This window comes from Jaculus jaculus, chromosome 1 (genome assembly GCF_020740685.1).
Source record: "Jaculus jaculus isolate mJacJac1 chromosome 1, mJacJac1.mat.Y.cur, whole genome shotgun sequence".
NCBI lineage: Eukaryota > Metazoa > Chordata > Mammalia > Rodentia > Dipodidae > Jaculus > Jaculus jaculus.
In genome coordinates this window covers 76,324,790-76,342,682 of record NC_059102.1, presented here as the reverse complement: position 1 = coordinate 76,342,682, position 17,893 = coordinate 76,324,790, and the positions used below count along the sequence as shown (strand labels likewise).

The window sequence follows — 17,893 nt, the reverse complement described above, 5'->3', positions numbered from 1 at the left end:
AGCTATTAAATGGTATTCTATCACATGGTAAATATTAAGTTACCTGTTTCAGACATATGATATATATTCATTTTTGTCATACAGCATGATGAAACTTAGGTGAAATTTGATAGGGAATGATTAAAATATACACAGAAAAGCCTTTGTATATAGTTCATGGACAACCATAATGATTGGAACCCCATATAGTTATCAAGAAAAAATATTCAGAAATCTTTACATATTATTCTTGACAAATTATATTACCCTAAAGACAATAATGGTGGACATGGGACAAAGAGGCAAGTGTGAGATAAACTATTGCAGAAATAAAACAGGAATCAGTATCCACTCTAACAGCAAGACCAAGGGGAGGCTCTATGTAATAGATAACTGTGCCCTCTAGCTGAGATCACAAAATTGAGATAAAAAAATCAAGAAGCCATGAGAATAATTTTATATGAATTGGAAATGAAATTTTACTATGAAATATCCTATGAGAAATATGGAGTTTTAGAAGTAAACTAAGGGCTGGAGAGATGGCTTAGCGGTTAAGCGCGTGCCTGTGGAGTCTAAGGAATCTGGTTCGAGGCTCGGTTCCCCAGGTCCCACGTTAACCAAATGCACAAGGGGATGCATGCGTCTGGAGTTCGTTTGCAATGGCTGGAGGCCCTGGCGAGCCCATTCTCCCTCTCCCCCTCTCTCTCTCTCTCTCTCTCTCTCTCTCTCTCTCTCTCTCTCTCTCTCCCCCCCCCCCCTCCCTCCGTCCCTGTAAATAAAGAAAGAAAAATGGGGGGGGAGGATTACCATGGGATTTTTTTTATAATCATGGAAAATGCTAATAAAAATTTTTAAAATAAATAAATAAATAATTAAAATAGAAGTAAACTAAGACTGAGGATGTAAGTTTGGGAATCGTTATCCTAGCACAAGTAATTTTATATGCAGAAAGAACACTGCCACATAAGGTGAAGATAAAAATAAATTGGTATTATGAAAAGAAGAAACCATAGATGATATCTTACAAAGCCGCTTGGGCCGGGGGGTATGGAGAAGGATTTCATGAGGAAGAACCTTTGAAGAATACTCTCAAAAATTCTGTTCTTGGGAGTGGAGAGATGGCTTAGTGGCTAAGGCACTTGCCTGAAAAGCCAAAGAACCCAGGTTCGACTCCCCAGGACCCATGTAAGCCAGATGCACAGGGGTGTGTAGCAGACTGCTTCAGTTTTGCTGAGATGAACTTCCAGACCAGACACAGTTATGGAGGAAGGTGTATTTATTGAAGCTTGCAGATCCAGAGAAAGTTCCATAAATAGCAGAAAAAGCTGCCCAGCCTTCACAGGTCCAAGCAGAGAGAGAGAAATACAAGCCAAAAGCCAAAAGCCACAAAGCACACTTCAGGAACTCCACCTAGGCACACTTTACATATCTTTAGATTGAAATCTGAAACCACTACCACACCTAAAGATCCACCCAGTGACACTGCCTCCAGATGCAAACTAAAACAATAAAAAACTGAATATATTGGGAGCCATCTATTCAAACCACCCCAAGGTACAAGTATCTGGAGTTGGTTTGCAGTAGCTGGAGGCCCTGATATGCCCATTCTCTCTCTCTCCCTCCCTCCCTCTCTCTTTCATTATCTCTCTCTTTCTAAATAAATAAATAAAACTTTTAAAAAAATTATTTTCTCCAGCCAGACTTGATGATGTTACGTGCCTGTAATTCCAGACCTCAGAAGGCAGTGGTTGGAATATTATGAATTTGCAACCAGCCTGGGTTTATATGACAAAACTTTATCTCAAAAATGCAAGATAGAGCCTGGCGTGGTGGTGCACGCCTTTAATCCCAGCACTCGGGAGGCAGAGGTAGGAGGATTGCCATGAGTTCAAGGCCACCCTGAGATGACAGAGTTAATTCCAGGTCAGCCTGGACCAGAGTGAGACCCTACCTCAAAAAAAAAAAAAAAAAAAAAAAAAAAAATTAATATAGGACTGGGGTGATGGCTCATTGATTAAAGGTGCTTACTTGCAAAGCATGCCAGCCTGCGTTTGACTCCCCAGTACCCAAATACAGGCAAATGCATATAGCATCACATTCATCTAGAAGGTAAATTTGCATGCTGTGGCTGAAGACCTTAGTGTACCCATTTTGTCATCCCTCCTCTCTCTCCTCACTATCTCTCTTTTTATCTCTTATTGAAGTGTAATTATATTTATTCACTAACTTTTTAATACATTCTATGGACAAAATTTATTATTAACAGATAAAACTTTTTTAAAATCTTTTATTGAAGTGTAATTGATAAAAGTGGCTGTATGCATTTAATGTTCAGAATTTAGTAGGCTGTAATCATAATTAGTCACCTATGAAACCATCAAGGACTTAGGCATGGCAGATAAATTTTGATCAACCACCATATGCCAGGTAATGTTGCAGGAGTTAAATGAGAGAATGCAGCCTTTATAATTGCTCTTAAACAGCGTAGTTAACTGGAGTATTTTAACATGTAAAAAGTCAGTCAGTCTGTCACAGGTCCTTTGACAGAGAAGATATATAACTAGGCTTCTGGAGAAGTTTACATCCATGCTCAGGCCTTAGGAATGACTAGACCAATATGCTGTGATGTCATGGGGGTGGGAAGGGAATTATTCATAGCAGAGGCAAGGAAGAGGTTAATGCTTGTTTTCTTTTGCCAATCACATGCTACCACTCTATTCAGATTGCTCAGCTATCATCCAGCAAATATATTCTGCCACACAATATTTCCAATAATGTGGCTGGGAATAGAAAGATGATGGAAATACAGCATCACCTTATCCTAGCAGATACAGAAAAATAGATAATGTAGATGTAATGGACTGAGGTGATCCTGCATATGATGGAAACATAAATACTGAGTTTTCACCCAAGTTAAATGCTATGGGAAACAACCTGAAAGAGTTATTATCTAATCTGAGTTGCAGAGTGAGAAAGACTTGGGACATGCAAAAAGCTGTAAATATTAAAAGAATAGGGGAGAAATGTGGACTACAAATTCAGTCCATTAAAATAAAGTTGATGTTTATTCTTTTTGGTTTGTTTGCTTGTTTTTGAAGTAGGGGCTTGCTATAGCTCAATCTGACCTGGAATTCACTATGTAGTCTCAGGGTAGCCTGCTACTCATGGTGAACATCCGACCTTTCCCTCTGGAGCGCTGGGAATAAAGGCATGCCCCCTCAAGCCTGACTGATTGGAAAGATGAAAATAGGGTATGCTATTCAGTACCATTGCTATTAATTTATATTTCATGACTTACATAAAAATTATCTAAAAAGCTAATGGCCAAATCATCTTGGTAAAATGTGTTGCCCCTTAGGGAAAATTGGCATTCTTATGTATTGCTGGGAAACTTTAATTTCTTGTTCTAATTTCTAAATGAGTTCAAAAACTGAAAAATGTATTCTGCATTTTAGCATCTTACTCAGCTTATTTAATTTTATTCTTTATTTTTATACTTTTGGACATTTATAATTGAAGTGACTTTTAAGGAAAAGGACAAAATTTCATTTTAAAAAAGTATATGCTTAAAAATAGGGAAATAAAGTAAGCTATTAGGAAAAATCTATCTCTAGCATGATTGTAAGCCAGATTTGTTGGTTTATGCCTATATTCTCAGTACTTGCCAGCTCTAAAGTAGGAGAATCACCATAAGTTTGAAACCAGACTGTGCTATAGAGTGAGTTCAAGGTTAGCTCTTGCCTTGAAAAAAAAGGAAAGAAAGAAAGAAAAGAAAAAGAAAAAGAAAAATGAATTAAAGATTTTCATTTATGCATTTCTAACTTCTGGGAAAATAACAAAAACCTAAGCTGAGAAAGTAGTCAAGTGAAAAAACACCAGAAATAAAAAGCAAATCTCTTACTGAAATTCATAAAATATCTACAATGATATAAATTTATACTAATGCAAAATAATTTACATTTACCGAGATACTTAAAGGAATAAAAACACAGGTTCTCAGCTCATCTTCTAAGTTGATTCATGTGGCAGAGCAAAAATTATAAAGAGTTATATGTCATCATGTATAGAAACTTAAAAGAAAAAATTTTGTCCAGTAATTTTTGAGAAAATTGTAAAACAGAAACAAGTATTTCCTGACCTATGGTCAGGTTGTATAGTATTCAGCTTAAGTTCACTGGGATGAACCTCCAGACCAGTCACAATTATGGAGAAAGGGATTGATTTGAAAATTACAGATCCAGGATAAGTTCCATAATGGCAGAAGAAGCTGGCCTGCTTTCACAAGTCAAAACAGAGAGGGAAAAAGCCACAAGACACACTAGTGCCATAAGCAAGCACACTTAGAAACCCCAAGAAAATATCCAGCACTTTGCTTATCTTTAGACTGGAATTCCAAATCCACCCCCATACCTTAGGGCTGGAGCCAGTTATCTGGAAATCTAAGAATCCTTAATAAAACTCCTGAATCTCCTGGGGGACATCTATTCTAAACCACCTTAGGTTGATCACTGATTTGCATGAAAACGATCTTGAAAAAAAAAAGGAAATGCTGCATAGTATTTTTGTGCTGTTTAGCAAACTGCAATTTTGGTGATTGAAAGTTGTTTTGTTTAGCCACAGAAACCATTATTTTCTTAGATCCATACAATTGTGACACCTTGATTCTACCCTGCTACTTCTTACCATGTGTAAATTATTTTTTTATACATTCAATGAATACATAGCTTTTTATTTGTTGGTTCACATGTTGTCTTGTGTAAAGAAGCAGAGGAGTTCCTCTAGGGAAGGGTTGCATTCCTTCAGAAACAGTCTTAAAGGTACAGCACAAGGTTCTGCTACCAGGGGGTCTGTGAAGCTTCGTCTTCCATATTAAATAGGTTTGCTGAGCAGAATGGCAATCAGGCCATTCTTCAGAGGAAAGTGATGATGACAGAGGGAGCTCTTCTGATGTCTATAGACCAGGATTTATCTCTTAGTTGTTAGAACAAAAACATAAACAATGTACCACAGACTGTTCTTAGACAAAAAAAAAAAAAAAAAAAAAAACCCTACCACCAGACACCAAAAGGTAAATTAATCTCATGACAACCACTGCAATTCATTTCACAACAAAATTGAAAGTGAAATCCTAATGAAGATTTTGGGCTAATTCGACTTTCAGGCTATCGGCATTCTTTTCCTTTAAAAATGAACATTTTAGGGCTGGAGAGATGGCTTAGCAGTTAAATGCTTGCCTGTGAAGCCTAAGGACTCTGGTTAGAGGCTGAATTCCCAAGGATCCACGTTAACCAGATGCACCAAGGGACTCACGCATCTAGAGTTTGTTCACAGTGGCTGCAGGCACTGGTGCATCCATTCTCTCTCTCTCTCTCTCTCTCTCTCTCTCTCTCTCTCTCTCTCTCTCTCTCTCTCTTTCTGCCTCTTTCTCTCTCTGTCATTCTCAAATATATAAATAAACAAAAAAATGAAAAAAGAATGAACATTGTAGTACTGGGGACATAGATCAGAAGTTATGACAGTTTTCTTTGCAAGCATAAGCACCTTAGTTTAAAACCTTGCACCCATGTAAAAAGCCAAGCATGGCCATGCAATCCTGTGTCCCTAGTGTTAAGGGAGGTAGAGGCAGGAGGAGCAATGAGGCTTCTTGGTCAGCCGGTCTGACAGAAATCAGAAGCTCCTTTCAGTGAAAGACAGTCTCAAGCAAATAAAGCAGAAGAGAAATAGAGGATGCCTAGCATTCTCCACTGGGCTTTATAAGCATATACATAGGACACACATATGTTTACACACACACACACACACACACACATGCATATACCATATACTACATGAACTAATGAAACAAGAAAGAAGATATTTATAGAATTTTGGCCTGCAATATGGGTATATGTTTTTTGTACCATAGTTAGGAGTTTAGTACTTTCTCACCATTGTTAATTAAAGTATTAGTCTTAAATTTATGTTATTTTTGCCAATTTAGTGAGAATAGTAGGCTTCACTTAAGTCTAGTAATAAACGATGGAATACAACTTGCAATAAAAACATCAGTCAAGTGAGTTCCAAGATCATGTAGCTCATATTACGAACAGTAACTACTGACAGAAAGTCTGTTAGGTGCCTGAAAGTACATTGCAAAAATTAACCCATGGTCCATTTTGCAGCTGTAGGCTGGAATGATTTGCCCCAGCACAAGAACAAGAAAAATTTGAATCATGGCAGCCTAGCTTGTTCTGGCCTACAACCCTGCCTTGAGGACCACATATTTACTGCTCAAGTGTTGACAGTGTTTTTCCTAGAGTAATTGCTAACCCAGCTGAAAATCCCTCCAGTAGGCATCGACTACACTGCCCCTTCAAAGTCTTGGAACCAAGGGAGTTCCATCATAGGCTCCTGGCACAGAGGAAGGAGACTCAAAGTACCCTCATCAAGAAATCAGTAATAAGCTAGGAATCACAGAAATCTTCAAAGGAAAGCTTCCCATATGTCACCATTGCCACCTCACTATTTTATAAAAGAGGAAAATAAGGCTTAGCACAAGTAACTTGCCTGTCAACACACAGATAAATGGATTCACATTTTAGACATATAAACATCATTGAGTCTGCTGTGGCTTTTCTATAATAAATTAATTCAATTTAAATAATAAAAACTCAGATGACCACAGGGAGAAAACCCCCCACAAAATATGCAAGGATTGACATTCATCATTAAACTTGAAACCATATGTTGGCCTCCCAATTAAATAACGGGTTGAAAATGCTGAGACAGACTGCTAATACAAAGAGCCTGGCTGAATTTGAAGTGGGACTTCTGCAAAGACCAGAGCTTGCCTTCTCATGTAATTATATGGAGCTGGGCCTCTTGATGATAGCATATTAAATGAAATTAGTAAAACTTGACTTAATGTAATTTAAATTTTGAAGCTTAGATTTAACTTATCTAATTAAATCTAATATACTGGGAAAACACATCTTAGTTGTAGGCTTTCCAGAGCTATTGAACCTGAAGTTATTTATTTTTCTATTAGTTTAAAAGGGAAAGTCTGCATTGATAATGGTCTTTTCAATATAACATCCAGGCTTAAGACAAATAAATAAAGTTGAATGTAGTGCCTAGATTTTACTCCATAGAGCAAGTGCCAAAAGCAACTTATTTTTTTTTTCTATTTCAGAAAAGGCCTTCAGTTCATTTAATATGGTTAATATTTTGTAGTATACACATTAGCTCCCCATTTTTCTTCTCCTAAGTCTCCTATGTTTGTTAATGCACTTTGTAATTAGCACGGAGGCCATCAGTAAGCTGGTAGAGAAAATCCTTTTAAAGAGTGGGGAAGATATATCATTTGATAACATGTTTGCTTCCCAAACATGAGAACCTGAGTTTGATCCCCAGAACCCAAGTAAAATTATCAGGCATGGTGGCATATGCCTATAATCTCAAAAGAGATGGGGGAAAAAAAAGTTTTCTAAGACCCATTGCTCAGCTAGTCTAGCCTAATTGGTGAGCTCCAAACCAATAAGAGATTCTGTCTCAAAAAAATGGAATGTGGGCTGGAAAGATGGCTTAGCAGTTAAGGGGCTTTCCTGAAAAGTCAAAGGACTCAGATTCCATTTTCCATGACCCACATAAGCCAGATGCACAAGATGGCACATGCTTCTGGAGTTTGTTTGCAGTGGTTGGAGGCCCTGGTGTGCCCATACTTTCTCTATCTGCCTCTTTTTTCTCTTTCTCACTATCTATCTGAAATAAATGCTCTTTATAAAAGATGGAGAGTATTCCTGAGCATGAAACCCAAGGTTGTCCTCTGTCCTCCACATGCCTGTGTAGGCATGTTAATCTGCACACATACACAGGGATATACACATAAAATTTTAAAAAATGATTTTCAGTATGGATTATGTTTTCTACATAAACTCATTTTGAGCATGTCATTATTGTCTTAGAGAAAGGAGAATGAGCTGCAGGAGACTGAAGATCATAAATTCTGATAGGAAAGAATAGCCCCAAAACAGGGTTTAGTTCATGATTTAGTTAAGATGTAAATATCTGAGATCCACCAACCCCACCTACTTTTGCTTCCAGAAGAAACATTATTCAGTTATGAAATGGAAATTTTAAGAATGTTTTCAGATTACATGCACATCTGTTTTAGTCACATTTTAAACATATGTAAACATCTTAAAGAGTACAAGAAAATTATAAAAAATGGTGAATTCAGACTGTATAATAGATGTAATTGATCTAATCAGAAGTTAGAAAAGACTCCACTTGTCAAATAATACAAGAATTATTATTTAAATAAAGAGAAGAGTTAGCTTGATAAAACTGACAGAAGATTCCAGGCAACTGAAAGGAATGACCAAAGGTGTGATGACATAAAGGACCTAAATCAATTCATAACACTGAAAGACAATCAATGTATAGCTCGGGAAAGATCCTGCTGAGTTTTGTAATATCTTCTGGTCTTTATCCTAAGAGAAATGAGGCTCTATTGAAATGTCTTAAAAAGTAGAAATGACACAATCAATTTTGTATTGTGAAATGAAAATTTCAGAGACTAGACTAGAAAAAGATAATGTCAGTGGAGAGAAAAAGTTAGGAGACTATTGTCCAGGCACAAGAAAATAGGATGAGGCCAGACAGATGGCATCAAAGGTAGGTAGAAGTAAACCCACTAGAGATAAAATTCCAAAGTTAAGGGCACTTGTGACGGATTGGGTAAAGGGGAGGGGGGGAGAAAGTAAGAACAGATTATCAGTGGTGGGGCCCAGATTTCAAGCCTGTGTTTTACAGTAGATATGGTACAATATGAGAGTAGGATTTATTTTTGATAAGCTTATTTGTTTCATTTTAACTACTGTGACATTGTAGTAATTTGGCACAGTAATGGAAGCATGAAGGAAAAGCTTGATAAATCTTTGGTATTTGAAAGATATTTCTTAGAAAAGGACATTAATATATAAATCATTTACATATTTCTAATAATGTATGCCATGAATTAGAATGAAAAAATAACAGCCAGAAATTTGAGGAATTCCATTATTTACTAGCTAGGTAGCATTAATTAATTCTGTTAGGTAGATAAAGTTGGTGTTGTAAGACGTGAAGTAGAAAAAACATGAATACTGTAATTACAGGTAAAAATCAAATAATGTTTCATGGAATGCCTCGATATTCTCAGAGATGAAGTAAAATCAGTATCAAAACTCAGGCTAGCTGGACATGCTGGCACACACCTTTAATCCCAGCACTTGGGAGGCAGAGGAGGAGGATTGCCATGAGTTTGAGGCTACTCCGAGACTGCATAGTTAATTCATGGTCAGCCTACACCCGAGTGAGACCCTACCTCAAAAGAAAAAAAAAAAAAAATCCGGGCGTGGTGGCACACGCCTCTAATCCCAGCACTTGGGAGGCAGAGGTAGGAGGATCGCTGTGAGTTCAAGGCCACCCTGAGACTTCTTAGTGAATTCTAGATCAGCCTGGGCTACAGTGAGACCCTACCTCAAAAAACAAAAAAAACAAAACAAAACAAAAATGCCTCAGGCTGGAGAGTTGGCTCAACATTTAAGGTACTTGCCTGCAAAGCCTAACAACCTGGGTTTGATTCCCTAGTACCCATGTAAAGCCAGATGCACAAAGTGGCACATAAATCTAGAATTCGTTTGCAGTGGCTGAAGGCCCTGGAATTCTCTCTGCTCCCCACCCTCTCTCTCTTTCATCTCACTGTCTCACTCTGATTGCAAATAAATAAAATATTATTGAAAACTTAAAAATCTCTACTTTCACTACAACACCATTTAAGGACATTTAATTCCTAGCCATAGTTATAAGGCATCATGAATAGGTAGCCATTGTGCAAAGTTAGCTAGGATATAAGAGGAAGAGCAGGAAATGGAGGATAGAAAAAAAATCATATAAATTCTCACAGGATTTAGACAGTAAGGAGCTTAATGAGAGAGGGGTGATAACTATGGCATGGTATGGTTTTCTTGTTTTATAAGTGGCTGATGTGTATGTGTGGTTGAAAGTTAAACTGTAGGATCCAATGAGAAGAAAAATGTTGAGATAGATGAGGCAGAATGGGTTTGTTGTCAAGAAAGTGTCCTTAGAAAGTGAGGATGGGAGCCAATTGAAGAAATAGTATATTCCATAAATACAAGGGCAGCCAAAAGAAAAGATTATGGTTTGCATGTCTGCCCAGGCAGGCTTGTAGTTTGGTAGCTTGATGATGAGGGTGATTTGGCCTGATTTTGGTCTAATTTCATTTGTCTGTGTAAATATGTGACATGCGTACCCTTCCCAGAGACATGGATATGATAAAGTCTGAGGCTAACAGAGAAAACTTATAAAAATCACTGTGGAAAATCTAAGGACTAGAAGAGAGATGCAGTGCTGAAACTGTACAGCAGTGCTGAGGGCCTGTGTGGACTTCAAGGTCACAAGATGATATGCTTATTCTGCTCTGTGCCTGGTTTCTCAATCTATGATGTTTTGCTGCCTGACTTCAGGCACAGGAAGTAGCATCCATAGATTTCTAAATAAGGTAGACTGTAGGATGTAGGCCGGGAAAGGAATAACTGAAGCCTCCATGAGCCTTGCTTAGTGCATGGATGTCCCTGTGAAGCCAAAAATCACTAGTATATTGGCAGAATCGGGAGTTAAGAAGACTTTGACCCTCACACAAGGAATCTTCCAGAAGAGAAGGAGAAAGGTTGGCAGATGTTAAGAATCAGTCAAAAAAGAACATTGCATAGAAAAATTTCATGAACTTCAAAACATCAAGGAGCCTTAGTTATTGTGGTTTCATTTTTTTTTTTTCCCAGAAGAATATATGGGAATTGACTGTAAAAACCAAAATGAAATCTAGAAAGAAACCCCAATCTCAGCCTCGGGGGTTCTTGGGCACAAAAAAGGCATGATCAGCCAGTGAGAGTAGCCTCACAAGAAGGATACAAGGGAAGCAATGCATTCTGGGGAAAGCTATATTTCAGATGATGCCAGGATATGTGTGGTTGCCAAGCCTTGCCACAGAAAATAGCAGAAGTGTGTGGATTTAGATGTGGGCCCAGAATTATGTGCTAAGAATGTCACATGACCAGTGGCTCCTTCTCCTGCCTAGTGAAATGCTCTCACATGCTATAGATAACTGACCACACTGGTGATTTGTTCCTCTAGGGGACATTACCCAATCCTCATCACAGACGATACTTAAATGAATAGTTCAGGAGTGATGCTCATGAAAGAAAAAAAAAAAATCTTTTCACTTTCACAAATGGCAAGTCTATATATGAAAGGAGAAGGAAAATTAATAGTTGTCGCCAGTTTAACTTTGACTTACAAGATTCTAGAAGAAAACAATGGGAGCTTTCTGCTAATACTCAATACTTTAGAGAAGAAGCTTTCATGAATGTGCAGTGGGTATGAGAAGCAAGAGGCTCCTTAAGTGTGTTTATCAAGTACACCTGCAATGAGATTTTGAATGCTCAGTTGCAGCCTCTGCCATTCTTCTCCATGCTCATTTAACATGATGGACTTGTTTGGCAAAGTCTCTCAGGTGGTGGGAAGAAAAGAAGAGGAGGAAACTTAACTCTGGATCATAATATACAAGACATTGCTTTTCTCATGCACTCCAGCTCTTGTTTCTCCTCACTCTCCTTGATCATCATGATTATTTGTTGTAAAGAAAATGAATGGCTAGGTGATGGAACCCTGTCCCTCTGTTCATTAGTTGCTCAGAGCGCCATGGAAAGGGGATTCTGGTATAATTGTCTGATTGACTTAAATTCTGATTAGCAGGAAAAGGCTTAACAAGATTTTTTCACCTTCTGCTCATGGAATTCTAGTGAATTCTAGTAGAGAAGATAGTTCAAATGCATCTATATCAGCATAATGGCTTGCCTAGGGATTCTATTCAGCATTCTGTACTGTACATACTATACTAAGAATATAAAGTTCAAATTTTTCTTCCATCAAAAAGAATAGCTTGATAGAAGTTATTCTTATTGTTTTAAAATATAAAACTTATATTCAAGAATGTTAAATAAGCATACTGAGACCTCTAGTCACTTTGAGAGACACGCCTAATTCTGGGCTACACAGTTCTCCATGTTACACATTCAAATCAAAATGCTCTGGAGAATCACTAACCAACCAATACAAGGAGAGTCAAATGTGACATTTTAAACTCTCTACTACCTACAGTTCAAATAAAAGCCAAAAAAGTGAAATTAATTTTAATAGCATTTTATTTAACCTAATCTATCTATAATAGTCTTGCCCACGTAGTATCACAACTACAAAATATAACTGTGATGCTATGCTACTTTGCATTCTTTTTTTTTTGGGGGGGGATGTTTCAAGGTAGGGTCTCCCTCCAGCCCAGGCTCACTGGGAATTCACTCTGTATTCTTAGGGTAGCCTTGAACTCACAGCAATCCTACTACCTCTGCCTCCCAAGTGCTGGGATTAAATGTGTGTGCCAACACACCTTGCACTGCCTTATATTATGTATCTTCAAAGTTGCATGTTTTTTCTATGTACAGTGCATCTGTGTCCTCACTAACTGCGTTTCAAGTCCTTGATGATCCCAGAGGGTCAATAGCAACTGGTCTGGACTGGACTCTTCAGCAACACATTAAATATTTTGCAAACAAAAACAAACTTACTTTTATTGAGGCCTGGTTGAGTTGGTTACAGGTTTTATTTTCAGATGAGTAGAAAAAGGGCTTCCTAGCATGTTCATGGACTCTGAAATCATGTGGGATAGGGCTGAGAGCTCTCACTTCCACTCTTTTCTTTGTCCCGCAAGCTAGTAGTCTCTTAGAGACATGCAAAAATGTTCCTATGCATATTTGTATGTGTTGTTGATATTAATCTCCACCAAATTTATTAGATCCCTAAAAATACTTTTTGATACATAGAATAAATGTACAAATTGAAGAAACTTTATGGAAGCTTGAATCATAACACTACTTATAAAATAGTTTTATTTATTTGGAAGCAGAAAGAGAAAGGGAGATGAGAGACAGATGGAGAGGGTGGGCATGCTAGGGTCTCCAGCTGCTGCAAATGAACTCCAGGTGCATGTGCCATTTTATTCATCTGGCTTTACGCAGATACTAGGAAACAGAACCAGGATTATTAGGCTTTGCAGACAAGCACCTTAACTGCAGAAGCATCTCTCCAGTCCCACACTGTTTTAACTTGGGCAGTTATTTAATTATTCTCATTTGTCTGTCTGACCTAATGTTACAGCCTATGACTTCCACCTTGCTCTTGATAAATTCAATATAATGCCTGAAGTTAAGATGTGATTGCTATGTTAGTAGTTAATATTTGCTTTGTATAAAATCATTACACAGGTAGTAACAGAACTATGATAACCAGAAGAGAAAGGTACACTTACCGGTGTTGCAATGCACCTTTACTACTAATTTGTATCTAGTCTTAAACACATGATTTTGTAGAGAACTTATATTGTATTTTACAATTTTATGTGAGGACTTAGTTACATTTCTTTCTTCACATTGATACTATCACATTTACATCTATTTTGAGTACATGGCCATGCTACCCTGAACATATCCAATCTCATCTTAAATCTGTTTTGAAGGCTTTAGATACAGATAATCCACATTTTGTAGTTTGATAAATAAAAAGGAAAAGAGACTTTCATTTACATTCATAATTTTATAAAATTATGAGTGATTATGTGCTTTTAAATTTTTGTCTAAGTAAAACAATTTTAGCTTTATGTGAATAAATCTATGGATATTTATGGGATATGATAGTAATTTTGCTATACATTTCCCTTTCTGAAAACCCTGTTTAATGTCACAGGAACATTTTGGCTCAGCAAGTTAGGCTGGGTGACTTTAAGATGCCAGGCTTGTGTGTCTAGCAACAAACTCCTGTAAAACCATCTGTTTATAATGACTAAGAAAGCTGCTGACCAATAGACAATAGTTGAAGTCATGCATTAATATCTATTCATGCTGTTTTGAAAATTGAATAAATAGGTCTGTGGAGATGGCTCAGCTGGTAAAATATTTGCGTTTCAAGCAAGAGAACTTTAATTAAATCCCCAGAACTCACATTAAAATTCCAGGTGTGGTGGCATGCACTTGTGATCCTAATGTTGGGGAAGGGGATACAGGAGGATCTCTAGAGCTCACCAGCCATCCAGTCTAGCCTTCTTGGTGAGTTCTAGGCCAGTGATAACCTTGTCTCAATAATTGTAGATAGTACCTGAGGAAGGACCCTAGCCATAACATGCATGCTGACACATGTACTCATATGCCTGCACACCAACATGAATGTGCACACATACACACAAAATAAATAATAAGAAAATAAAATTGAAATAGGAGGCTATTTGTCATTAAGATAAGAAATAGATGCCACTCCATATCTATTATTTGCCTTCTGTCACAACCACTGGTCTATAGAAGATTTATCACCATAAACATTTTCTCTCTTCTTTGAACTAAACTTATTTTTGTCTACCCATTCCTGTGCAGAGGTTACTACATAATAATTGTGCCTTTGAAGAAATCACGTGGGAAATTCATCAAACCATGGGAGAGTCCCGATGAAATGGAATTAGATGAGGTAATTGTCATTTTGTGTCTGTGTCTTTCACTGGGTATTTCATTTATTAAGTATCCTCTCCTATGTAGCTTCTCATCCAGGTGCTGGCTACTGAACATCTACTTGGTTGCATGGGTCAGCACTGTGGCCCTTCTGTACTTGAGAGATCCCAGCAAAGATTCTTTCACTTTAATAGAAAGACAATGCAATAAAGATGACAACCTGTGTTTTCTGTAATATTGTGTCCATTGTATGTCATGAAACAGAGTGTTGCAGGTGAGACTGTATCATAGACATGAGTAGCAGGGCCTTCATTAGCCTCATAGTTACTGAAACCATTACAAATGCTAACTATACTTAACAGCATATTGCACTGGACCCACTTTGGTTTAAACATTGTTTCACAGAGTTCTACTGATTAGCACATCTATCATTTTCTCTGTTCTTTAGGTTTGAAGAATCAAAATTGCTTTTAAATGCATAGGAAAAGCAAAACAACTTACAAAATATTGAGCAAAGTAAGAAAAGTACAAGAAGTAACAAGTGCTAAACAGTTTGACAGTACTTCCCCAATCTTATTTTAACAGTGTGTATATCTTGATGTTCTTCAAACAATGGCCCTTGTATTTACATTAGTACACCATGTGAAGGAGACTCATAAGTGACAAGAAATATCATGCAAAGTGTTTATTAGATCCAAGAAGGCACAGTGAGTGAATAGAGGTTGTAATTTGCATTTGAAATATAGGAGAGGTTGTTTATTTTAACAAAATATTGTTAACAAATAATTCCATTTCTAAACCCCACACCTTGGAAGATTTTAACTTATTTCTTTTATTTATAATATAGGCAATATCTTATAGTATAACCTTTTATTTATAACAATTCTCTCGACCTCAAATTAATACAAATGTATCTAGAAAAATAAAAAATTCCCTAACTGAATTGATGATTTTTGGAAACATATCTACAGAAAATAGAATGTGTTTTGAGAAAAAAAAAAAAAACAGATAGGGTGGCTGTCAGCATCCTTTGGCAGATGTATGTCATCACTAGAATTGGAAATCATCTTCACCTACCTCATTTATCTAAGTTTAATTTTATCAGGATAGGAGGTGAGCAAAATACATTGTTAAACTTCTGTTTTGGTATCATTTTTTAATGATTGGATGATCATAACACATATCAGTAATGCTATTGTGTAATTTACATTTTTTACCAATTCATTTTTTCTGTTTGTTATGATATTCGCAAAAGAGCAATCCTTAATTTAAGTCATAAAATGATTAGCTATATTTATAAGTATTTTTCTGAAGTATTACATGATTTTACTTTCAACTGACTAACCAGTTAATCCTAAAATAATCTTTTTTTGTTTTGTTTTGTTTTGTTTTTTGAGGTAGGGTCTCACTCTGGCCAAGGCTGACCTGGAATTCACTATGTAGTCTCAGGGTGACCTTGAACTCATGGGGATCCCCCTACATCTGCCTCCCGAGTTCTGGGATTGAAGGCATATGCCACCACATCCGGCTTCTAAAGTAGTCTTGACTGTTAGTTTTTAGCTGAATTAAAGAATTATCATCATATTTTAGTTGAAATAAGATTTAAAATACAAAGATAACTTGTAAAATCTATAAATCTTTATACATATTAAGAGAAATTCAAAGCAGTGAGATCCAATATAAAATGACAACAAGTGCTTTTAATAATAAACTTTCCTTAAAAGTGAAGCTATTTGATAGTAATAGGAAGTGATTCTCTTTTACAGCCAGGTCCTAACCTCCAAAATGCACAGCAATGCTAATGGATTAAAGTGTAGGAGTATGTGACATTGAACTTTCTTGCAATTAAATTCTATAGGTCTGTGCTACTCGTTCCTGCAACAAAGGGTCATTTTAATCATCCTGCAAGTTGTGGTGCATTAATCTGTATAATAGCTTGATAAAGAACATTTTATTAATTCAGAGTTTTGGGTCAGGTCGGGTTGTTTCCCACTTTTCTTACTGATATAATTGAGACCACAGTGTAGAATTAATGGTGGAAGAAATAAGATATGCATTCACTGGAAAATGAAAATTATTTCTGATAAAGAGCTGAAGCCCTTGATATGTCTAGAAGTACATCCAATATATTCTGTAACTACTGTGAAGCTGGTGGGCAAATGACAGTAAGCTCTCACCTCACTTTTATGATTATTCATCCAGTTTCTCATCCCTCTAAACAGGATTTGTTATTTATTTATTTATTTATTTATTTATTACCTCCCATGGATAATAAAAGCATTGTAGTAGTTTTATCTATAGCTTGGTACTGACAAGTTTGACAAAGCAGTATGTATGCAAACAAGTAGTTTTTTGGAAAGAACTATATAATTCATAGTTGGAACCATATCACTGAATAGAAGGGTGGCCTAAGCGGATTTCCACCTGTCTGTCTCACATTTAGGCCCATAAAAATATTGAAAGAGGCTCTCTAAGCAGAGTTACTCTCAAAATTATCTTCTCATTTATTTTCTTTCTATATGTTGTCTATATGAGAAATTCATAGACTAGAATTGCCATTCTGAAGGTCAAACTGAACAGAATAGCTATTGAAAGTAGAAATGAATTTTGGGCAAAATGATTTCCAAATGTTAGTTATATTTAATGTGGAGCAAGTCATGTATTGTGCCATAAGCTTTTCATTATAATGTACTTCAAAGGCTTGCTGTAACATAAGACCATGTGTTTATTTGTGGCTCCAACATTCTGGCTAACTTAGTTATATTCAGAATTTACTTAAGCCACTTAAAGATAACACAGGAATCATCCTGATGGACAACCTTCAGCAGACAGGGTCATGTTCCAAGTTTGGCCTAAGGGAATGACTGTGTTTGCCCTAAGGAACACCAAAACACTCTAATATTTTATTCTGAGAAATCTCTATAAGTCTTCTAAAGTAACCCTTACAAAAAGTGCTCATAGGTTTATAGTGATATGGGTGAAAAATGACAACTGCCTACATCTGAAATATGAGTAAAATCATGGTAGAATTTGATCAGTGATGTAGAGGAGAGAAGATGTAGTCATATAAACAACTGATGGTGAATGTCATTATTAGCCAACTTCAAAAGCTGCTCAGCTTTATTTAGTGTACTTATCCTCAGATGTATAGACAATAGTCACCACGTGCCAATAATAACCTTTGTAATAACTCTTCAACTATAAGATCACATTAAATATTTGGCATCACATTTATTTTTAAATTTACATGTTAAAAGTATCTGGGAAAAAGAAATAACACGTTCATCTATGTTAATGGAAACAGAAGCACAAATATCAGCTAA

General features: G+C 36.6%; 1 protein-coding gene across 50 annotated transcripts in view; it reads left to right on the top strand.

Moving 5' to 3' along the window:
- The window catches only part of Ptprd (protein tyrosine phosphatase receptor type D), a 2,343,620-nt gene that overhangs the window by 2,161,458 nt on the left and 164,269 nt on the right, over positions 1 to 17,893 (top strand). For all 50 annotated transcript variants that reach the window (XM_045148487.1, XM_045148550.1, XM_045148541.1 and 47 more), the window contains one exon: positions 14,499 to 14,589. In XM_045148487.1, the coding sequence (XP_045004422.1) occupies positions 14,499 to 14,589 (91 nt within the window). The remainder of the gene's footprint in view (positions 1 to 14,498; positions 14,590 to 17,893) is intronic.